Below are 10,390 nucleotides of genomic sequence, written 5' to 3'. Positions count from 1 at the left end.
GTGCATTTTCAAGTGAGCTACCACCAAATTGTCTAAAATAAAGTAAGTCCTTAAGATTAAGAGCTTCATGGCCATAGTGTCGAAGCTTATCCCAGTCCCAGTGTGCGTAGAGTGAAGTGGCCGAGCAACGCATTTACTAACTCCTGGGAAGGTCCATCCCTCAGAAGGGGCGCTCAGGGAAATAACCTGGGACTCAAACACGGCAAAAAATATTCCCAGTTGCTCCGTGCGCCATTGTTTTTGCAGTCCCCGACCCCTTTAGAAACCTGACGACCCAGGTTAAGATCAGAGATAGAAGGGACCAGGCAGAGGAGTTTATTTGTTGTTGTTGTATACCACTGAATGGACTTGGTTTGTTTTGTTTTGTTTTTAAGGGTTTTACGGCGCTTGCAACACATTAAGGTCATATCAGCGCCAGTAAAAAGGAAGAAAATGGGATAGTAAAAAGTTCTGGAACTACAATTAGAGCACCCAAGAAAAAGTAAGGCAAAGGGGATTTGTTTCAAATAGGAAACAGTAGATTCCAAGAGCCCACTATCAAAGTACTTAGTTTGAGATCACCTAAACGTCTCATTCAGACACAAGCACAGGTCCCAACAAAGAGGGATACACTCAAATGTTTACAAAGCATAAATAATATGTAAACAAAACAATAAAGAGCATAACAGACAGATGATTTACAAGGGAAAAATATAATCTCCCAAAACTCGAACTATACATTTGACTGTTTCCCTCCCAGCCAGGTCCTGGACAAAACCAAGTAATCCCATCCCGAGACAAAGACAGAAAACAAGTTGGAAAACAGACATAGGGGGATAGAAGACGCAACGAGTACGTCCCTGCCCATTATGGGAAGTCGGGAACCCCACCCAGTGAATGGAGTTGGATGGATAGGACAGCAGATCTGATGGACACAATGAACGGCTTCAATCAACATCTCATTCACTTTAACTTGCACAATGCTTGCTTTGGTTTCGTGGTAGACAGTTCGTCTGACGCCCGAGTTGCCAGGGTTCGAATCTATATTTGTGGCGATGCAGAGTCATTGTAAAAGTCTCATTTACAGTCTCACTTGTGTTAATTGGAGTACGTTACTGAATTGTAACAACGTTGTTCTGTTCGTGTCCATATAAATGTACTACCAGCTGCACGTTGAGCTCATTGTGGGTTTTATGATACATCAAGCTCGTGTAAAATTACATTTACATTTGACCGAAAAATGATACATAACGATAGAAGTCTACAAATCATATTGCAGGTTTATTTCAGTTCCAAAAGCCATCACAAACATTCATCCACTGTATCACATAAGTCTTTGGTCACCAAATAAAAGCATGAAGTTTGCTATGTGTACAGTGCAACATAAAAGGATAGAAACAGTTTTACTGATAAAACCCTCAAATGATAACAAACCAATATGTTGTTGCTGGTAAGTTGCTTAATTGCATTTGTTAAAAAGCATAAACTGTGAAGCAAAAGTGTTGAAAATCGTTTGAATAAAGTTTAATGCAAAAAAAAAATAATTCTTAAGCACTTTATGCCGTTCTAAGCTGTCGTTGCTGCATTTTTTTTCATTATTAATTATTATTATTCTGATTAAGGATGAGGGGATAAAGAAAGAATGAAATTAAATGCACAGAGGTGTCATTTCTTGACAGTCGCCTCTAAAGATTGCAACTCTTAAAATTATCATAAAAAGAATAGTGAAAGTTTACATTAGGTATCTAGAAAATGCTGAACATAAAGCTACATTGGCCAATTAAGTTAGGGTTAGTAGAAAGACTTTTTATTCTGCCATATCTGATTCTTTCAGATAGTTCTACATAGCTGCCAACTTTTCAAAAATAAAATAAGGAACGCTCATTTGGCCCGGGATGAGGGACGATGTGTGCCGAAGCCCCCCCCCCCCCCCTTCATCGAATCGCAACATATAAAAGTCAGCCTTTTTAATTACTATTACTAACACTAACAAGTTTGAGATGACAGAGGCTAGTCCAAATGTTGCTCAATTATCGGGTTTAGTACCAGCACATTTGAATCGTTAAAATGACACTTTCCACAATGATTGTTGTTTTGTTTTTAAGGGTTTTACGGCGCTTGCAACACATTTAGGTTATATCAGCGCCAGTAAAAAGGAAGAAAATTGGATAGTAAAAAGTTCTAGAATTACAGTTGAAGCATCCAAGAGAAAGTAAGACATAGGGGAACTGGGAACAAATAGGGATCAGATGTAGATTCCAAGAGCGTATCACCAATGTACTTAGTTTGAGATCACCTATAAGTCTTATCCGGACACAAGAACAAAATCCAACAAAGAGGAACACACTCAAATGCTTACATTATACATTAAAAAATAACAAATATAGTAATAATACATAACAGAGAGATGATTTACAAGGAAAAAAATATCATCTCCCAAAACAATAAATATGCATTTGACTGCTTCCCTCCCAGCTAGGACTCCGGCGAGGGCCAGGAAAAAAACAAGTAATCTCATTCCAAGACAAAGACTGAAAGCATGTTGGAAAACAGATATAAGGGGATAGAAGACACAGTGTGTACCTCCCTGCCCGCTATGGGAGCTTTCCACAATGAGATCAAAATTCAGAACGGACAATATAAAGAAAGAATTCAACTGCCTCAACTTTGATAAGGACCAATACACAAGAAGCACAATTGTAAAATAAATGAAATAACTTAAGATGGTTAGAAATGCATAACTACCAACCTGGTACATCACTTGAGAGGGCGTTTTGGGGTAAAAATTAGGTGAGTTCAGATAAAAAGTAGACGATTGCATATATGTTTTCTTTCATGCAACATAATGGTCTGTAAGTAGTATACTATAATAGTAGTTATAGTAAAATGCACCTCTAAATATTAGAGAATTCCTACTTCTTTACTTTGACAAGATAAACACACCTAAAAATGGAGTATACTTATTTTTCTTGAACCTAAACCGTTACAAAAGCTTGCTTGAAAAAAAAAATTAAAATCAGATGAAGATGTTTTTAAAGGGATTAAATTTATATATTTCATAAATTAATAAAGGGAAATAATCATTGTCATCTTTAATCAATATAAGCAATTGATTTTCTTATTGAATACCTTCCAATCAAAAAGGTGGATTTAATTTTATTCTTAATTAAAATAAAATTTGTAACAAATAGTGAAAGTATCAATACTGTCTTAGAATATTCAAAGTATATCGAGGCTAACATCCATATCCTATGCAAATCTCCAATACATTATGAAAGGTTTGAGTAAAATACAGGCGTCATATAAACGAATGGAACTTTTTTAATTGTTGAAAATCATTTATGATAGAGGCATAATTCAAATTAAAGAGCTACACAAATGGAGATTATGCTCTCACTGGACACCAATAATAATGATAATAATAATAACAACAATAGTAGTAGTAGTAATAGTAATAATAATGGATCAATAATAATAATTCATTAGGCTCACATGGCTTTTTTACCACAAATTAGTCAAAAATTACAAAATACGGATTTTGAACTAAAAATAAGCACTTACTGACTCAGGAAGTCAAATACGGAACAAATCCGTTTTTAACAGAACGGTTGACAGCTATGGTTCTACAAAGCATTTGTCTCTCAAGCTGAGCAAATGAATGTTCATATAATATAAAAAAGGATATTGCAATGATGAACAGATTGTACTATATAAAGATAAAACGTTTTTGTAAACCCCCAAAATATGTCAATAACACTATACAATACAATGAATGTAATACAAATCAAATTCATGATTGTCATTACACCGATTGAAACGCTCTTTCCCTTCTATATTTATTTCTTTCATTAAAAATCTTTGTCTTCACCAAACTAATTAGTGTACCTTCAGGGATTCCTTTTTGTGAAAATACACTGTGGTGTTTTAAGAACAGAATAATTTCAGACTTTCTAGGTAATGATCCCCTTGAACCATGTGCTGAAACATCTTCGACAAAGTTTTTAAAATATGACTTGACTCTATCTGTATCCTCATCTGACCATGACATGTATCTCCGATTTTTGCTTGAATTCCTCTTGGGTTCAGTTTGTTTTGAAGAACACGTAAGCTGATTTGGCACTCCTGCTTCACCATCAAATATTTCTTCTTGATTTGCAGCTGTTACTATGGATGTTCCAAAATTTGCATTTGAGTCTCTATTCACTACAAAGTCATTTGTTTCAATGTTACAATTTCCTTCCCCAGTGACCGATGCTGAGTTATCAATTTGACCCAAAAAATGACCAACTTCTGTTATTTCTCGTATTGCAAGTGGACACTGATAAATGTTTTGATTGATTGATTCACTGTGTCCCATATGTCGATAGAAGACATCTCTCTCGTGTTGTGGGACATCAAGTAAGGCAAATAATGTCGAAGCTCGGTGCCTGAATTTATCAGCTATTAACAACTGGGGTTTCTCTAAATCCTTTACTAAGGAAGTGACATATTTGATGGCAATGTAACCACTTACATGATCTTTGGATATTCCTGTATTTGGAAAAAGAAATGGGTTGTCTGAAATATCAACAGCTTTACGCTCCTGTGCAAGTTTCCTTAAAGGCTGAATTGTGTCATTGGGTATCAACACAGGGACCAACATCTTGCTTCCCTTTCCAGACTGATAGGCCAGCTTATACTTCTCAAGTAACGCTTTTTCCAGAGGATCAGTGACATGTTGTACAAGCTGGGGATCAACCCATACACCTGAATCTGCATCATTCCAGTCTTTTAACAACATCCTTGCGGGTTCTCCGCCTCTCCTCGCATTAAACATTGTAAGCCTAGCTACGATGACATTGCGAAGCCTAACAAACATATGTGAATCAAATAATTGATAATCATCCTCACAAATACGGACCATCTCTTCAGTAATAAATTGCCGTAGCTTCTTTATATCATTCTCTAATGGCATCTCTTTGGGTTTTCTCAAATTTGTTCTCTTTGCTTCACATTGAACTCTGGCTGTAAAAAAAATACTATCCCAATTATAATCCAGGACAGCTTTGAACAAATCTATCTCTGCGGATTCTTCCATTTTGTTTTGCATTATATATTCCCCTTTTAAGAAATTAATTAACTTTTTCAATATAAATCCAATTGAAAGCTTCAAGCCTGCTTTCAATGTCCCATCCTCTTTCAAAGTCATTTCAGAAATGGTTTGCGATATTTCATTAAAGTTACAACGCTTCACCACGTCCTCTCCAGAGAAAGAAGGTTGATTTGTTCTCTTCCTAGTTTTTAAAATCAAATTTCCTAAGATGCGTAAATCACTCATTATAACTTTTCTCTCCTTCTTTGAACTTTTACTCCACAATTTTGTTCCTAACAATACTATAGCTTTGTCTGATCGACACAAATTTCCCAATTCATCATTCCGAAATTTGTCAAGAATATTCTCCTTTATTTCTTTACTTGCATTGGGAGCCACGGGATAAAATTTTACAACCCCAGTACACAGAGCATGCTCAGTACTACATTTCTTTTTGTGTTCATAAACCCTTCGTCCAGAGTAAAACCCCTTACAGCCAGCACACATAACAACTTCATGTGACCCTTGTGCTCTCTCACGCATAACTATTGAATTGTTTCTAGTGTTTGAATAAAAAATGCCCTTTTTCTTGAGATTCTCCATTGTTCTATCCCTTTCCTTTACAGGCTGTTTCATGGCCTCTGTAACTTCTGTCTCATCTTTGTGTTTCCTCATCAAATGCCTTGAGAGTTTTGTTTGCAACTGTCCACAGTATGGACAGGGTCTCCTTGGCTTTTTGTATTTCTCTGGAAAAAAAAAAGAAAATAAAGCACATCATGCTATGAACTATGAAAATAAATCAATAGACAGATCGTATGCACATCAGCTACATGACAGCGATAGAGAGGAATAGCATTCCAAATATTTAAGGCCTGGACAAGTAACTGTCATAATTCCTTCTTGTTATATACTTTTCTACCATCTATTCCTTTGGAAGAGGTATGTTAGATTTGTGGAGACCTCTGCCACATAACAAATCCAGTGAAAAGACGCCATATTTTTGTTTTGAAATAGAAATAAATAGATCAATCCACCCACTTCACTGGGTTCAGGGTTCCCTCTTCATTATAATCAAAATATGAACATAAATCGGAATAGTAACACATTGAAGTCTCATCTGAATACATAGATTGTCCTTTGTTGTTTCAGCGAAAAATCAGACAGAATGTCAAAAGAATTTTAGGTTTTTCCCCAACCACCCCTTGGAGGGATCAGTATCAGCGGAATGGTAAGCGTCATGTTTTTTACGTTGAGCAACAAAATTTACTCCAAATGCTTCACTCGACCCAGGCGGAAAAGCAATCAAGAATAGACCCAAGTCCTATCCAAAGACTAACATTTCATTTAAGTTTATTGTAGGCCCTTGGCCAATCGACAAAATTCAATTCACATAAATTATTTACAACAATCAGAAATTAATTATATCAATAATAGTAATAGAATGCAATGAAGGCAATATCATAATAATAATAATAATAATAATAATAATAATAATAATAATAATAATAATAATAATAATAATAATAACAGTAGCGGCAATAAGTAACAATTAATATAGTAACAAAAGTAATAATAGACTATAGTTCATAGTCATAACAATGACTTTCTTTGTCATTGAGGGAGTGAGAAAACATCACCGGCTGGCAGAACAAACAGCCGACATCAATCAAACGTCCTCCAGACCGGTTGAGCATCGGCTTCATTAATTCCTTAAAGACTTCCCCCCAACTGCCTGAACGATGCTGATGCCCAGACAACTTAATCCTGATTTATATTTTGTGGGAATGAAATATGACATGTATATGCCGGAAATATTTCAATAACAAACACACTGTTCAGATAGAAAATATTTGAGTCTTGCCTTTGTTAATTGACACAGGTAAGTTAGGAAAATAAATGCTAGTAAAAACGATCAGCAAGTTCGTGAACACTGCTTCTCAACTCGAACATATGTTTTCATCAAATCTACACACATCATGTTGTGAGCTGAATTTTAATGATCTCAGTTGTCATTGAAAGGACACCCAAGAATTTTAGAATAAAGAAAAATATTGAACCTGGAAGTCAAAAGGGTTTGTAGCACAGCAGACATTATCAAAGTATAATTTTAGTACCGACAAATTAAAAAGAAAATGTGCTTTTCTTTAAATGCTCCCAATCATCATATACTGTTTAGGTTGCAAGATTAATAAAAATGTTATCTACTCTGATTCTCGTTAAGTTTCCAGCTGGTCTGTGAAAAAAAGCCTTAAGCATCATAGAAATACAAAGAAACAGTTTTAATATATAGATGGGTTGTAACAAAAAAACCATTTTAACACTTACAATACAAGCAATTTAAGTCTATTACAGACAAAAAAAAACCCCAATAAAATAAACATGAACATTTTTATGGCTGGTTTCACTGATATCACTCACACATTGGGGTTTCAGATTCTAAGATGTCCACCCTATCAAATTTGGATTTGTGCTTGTTATGTAAATGGTAGCGTATTTTGCGACGCAGCACTGCCAAAACAGAAAAAAATGCAATAACACAAATGCAGCACCATGGAGGGGGTGGAAGTTTTCTTTTAAAAGGAATGGGTAAATTAAAATTGATCCCACAAATATCAAAGGAGAAGAATGACAAAAAAATGACTCACCATTGCACGTAACACGTTGGTTTGCAAGTGTATAGCATTCGGGTTGAACCTGGGTCCCAGACTGGCAACGAGGTTCAGTCTGTGATAGTTGTGGATGAGGCTCTGACTGAGTTGGGGAATGAGCACTAGGTTCCAGAGACAATGATGTACTCAGCATTGGGTACCTCACAGAGTACGTAGAGGAATCAGACTCGGAGTCAGCAACAAAATCGGGACCCTGTATATTTTGTGGAAAAGATGACAGATCAATCAATTTATTCATGTTGACAATAAACATGAAGAGCCATTGTTTAATAATCCAACTAAACAATTAGCTGGTTAATAATGCAAGTATAATAAAAAAGAGTTGAGAAAGGCAGACATATTGTCTAAGTATTTAATATGTTCAACTGTGCTTGGATAAATATAGATACACCAACCAGGGTTTCAGTAAACCGTTTTTAACCAACTCTTTAAATCCTACACCAGGACCAACAACTACAAAACAATTTTTTATATCACTACGATTCTGGACATATAAACGGTTGTCATTGCAACAATATGAACTTCCTAACCTTGCAACTGCAATATAGTTAACAAAAAAAGTTGATAAACATTACGATGCAAGAGAATTTGGACAAAATGCGAGATCAAAAGTATAATCCCAACAGAAGCTATTTTAATTTTTCCTGGAAACGCATCATTTTCACATTTTGTCAAATAAAAAACAAACGACTTCAAATGTGAATGGCTCATCAATGAATATCACTTCAAAATATAACGAGGAAGGTTTAAAATAGTGTTATTGTTGGCGAAGTCCACTGCAAAGAAAAATTTTTAACAACAAAAAACTAGGAGATCTCACTGGTGTAAAACAGTGTTGTCCTTGTCCTGAAATATTGTATTGCGCCTAACAGACTGCAGGTCTCATCTTTTGTGGCAAATGTGTTTTGTCCACCACAAAATATGGTGATGTGAAGCATTTTGAGCATGGTGCCAACTGTGGATAAACGCTATACAAATGTTATGATTTTATTTTAATGTACATACTTACCACAAATGAATCATGTGATATGGAACTTTGTTCTGCATCACTTTCAGGCTCTGAGTTGGAGTCTATATAGAAAATAAAAACAACAAAAAAAAAGCTGAAGACTATCATGTGCAAGTTTTTCTCTAAACTCTTAAACAAAAAATCATGCCATCTTATGCTGTAAAAGGATTTTTTAAAAATTATTTACCTTATGACTATTGTCCTTTGGAAAAAAAAGAAAATTAAGTCCGAAACCTTCTGGCTATTTTCTTTTAAATTTCAAGAACGTCAGAGTTGGCAAGGGAGGACGGAAATATCATTCCAGAAACCAATCTGTCTATAATCATATCCATATGATAGTTTTTCGTTCAAGATTCAGGTACAGTCCACTTAGGATAATCGCAATACCTTGGGATCATCGAAAATGTTGGGATTAACCGAAATTCAGTTTCCTGTCCACTATTTCAACATTTTACACATTTATTGTCAACTCAAACCAGTAAATAATATTCTTAGTCAACCACATATAGAGCAATTTGATTGAAACAAAAACCATATGGCAGCCCCGTGTAGATTTGTCAACCAAAAGCAGCTATGAAGCAAGCCGATATCTTATTCAGATTGGAAGAAGTTTCAATCTTTTTTCTCAACAATTCAACATTTGTCAGAGTTAAAGAGATTAGCCTTAATGAGAGACAATAAGCTCTCACCAAACTCATTGGTCACAATGCACAGTTGTTAATCCTAAAACAAAGGATATCGCTCAGTCTCTCTTTATAACTGTCATTTATAACCTGTTGTCAAGATTATGACCAGCCCACCCCTCTTCTATTTAATGGCCACCGATGACGTCACAAACCCATACTGCAGAGCCCCGCCCTCTTTCGACTCTAACAGAGTGGTGACACACTACTGTAGCATTAAATCCTGCTCACTCTCGATTCTTCAACCTGTCACGATTTCATCCATGATGAAATTTAATCATGATATACTGTTTGATTTCTTGAATTTACCACTTTTTAAAAAACCGAAGTTTGTTGCAATTAACCAGTGACTTTTATATAGAATTATTTCCATTGCTTAGGAAATATTGTGATTAACCGAAAGTTGCGATTAAATGAGTTGCAATTATCCGGAGTGGACTGTAATAGTATTACACATCATGACTCAAAAAAAAAAAAAAAAAAAGCAAACTATGTGTACCTCAATGTTATTCATTTCCTCATCAAATTACATTCTTACCATTAACATCATAGATCACATCAAAAGGGTTGTCTGGATTGACAGCAAGACATTTTTCAGGATTTTTAAAGCTCAAATCTCTCTGATCTGAAGTTACAAAAGAAATAGCATATTCTCAACATTAAACTATGATTTTGTGATGGCTGTGATATGGCATACTGTATGCATAAAGCAAGATGCAAAGACAGGTTTAAGTTTAAATTATTTTATATTCTTTTCAAAAATCCATTCTAGTTTTGCCAAAATAAAATAAACACGAGAAGTGTTGAGTTGGATAGCGCTAAAACTAAAAGTAGTAGTGGTAGTAGTAGTAGTATTAGTAGTAAACGACAGATCTTACTCACTAGTGTGAATCTACAGTCTACAGAAGTTCCCGAATTATCTGACTCCACTTCCAAATGACTGACTGACAAGTGACAATCATCAATCGGTGTGTGATGT

At 35.2% G+C, this 10,390-nt stretch overlaps 1 protein-coding gene across 1 annotated transcript in view; it reads right to left on the bottom strand.

Moving 5' to 3' along the window:
* Positions 1 to 1,241: 1,241 nt before the first annotated feature.
* LOC144975292 (uncharacterized) overlaps positions 1,242 to 10,390 on the bottom strand; it is a 9,760-nt gene continuing 611 nt past the window's right edge. Inside the window, exons 2-5 of the mRNA XM_078919237.1 lie at positions 9,950 to 10,036; positions 8,729 to 8,790; positions 7,696 to 7,912; positions 1,242 to 5,796 (exon numbers count right to left, since the gene is read on the bottom strand). Of these exons, the coding sequence (XP_078775363.1) occupies positions 3,782 to 5,796; positions 7,696 to 7,912; positions 8,729 to 8,790; positions 9,950 to 10,036 (2,381 nt within the window). The 3' untranslated portion in view covers positions 1,242 to 3,781. The remainder of the gene's footprint in view (positions 5,797 to 7,695; positions 7,913 to 8,728; positions 8,791 to 9,949; positions 10,037 to 10,390) is intronic.

The sequence above is a fragment of the Berghia stephanieae genome, chromosome 6 (genome assembly GCF_034508935.2).
Source record: "Berghia stephanieae isolate SIO BIC M18660-M18661 chromosome 6, UCSD_Bste_1.3, whole genome shotgun sequence".
NCBI classification, from domain to species: domain Eukaryota; kingdom Metazoa; phylum Mollusca; class Gastropoda; order Nudibranchia; family Aeolidiidae; genus Berghia; species Berghia stephanieae.
The sequence above is the reverse complement of the archived record's forward strand: the minus strand, read 5'-3'. Positions and strand labels throughout refer to the sequence as shown.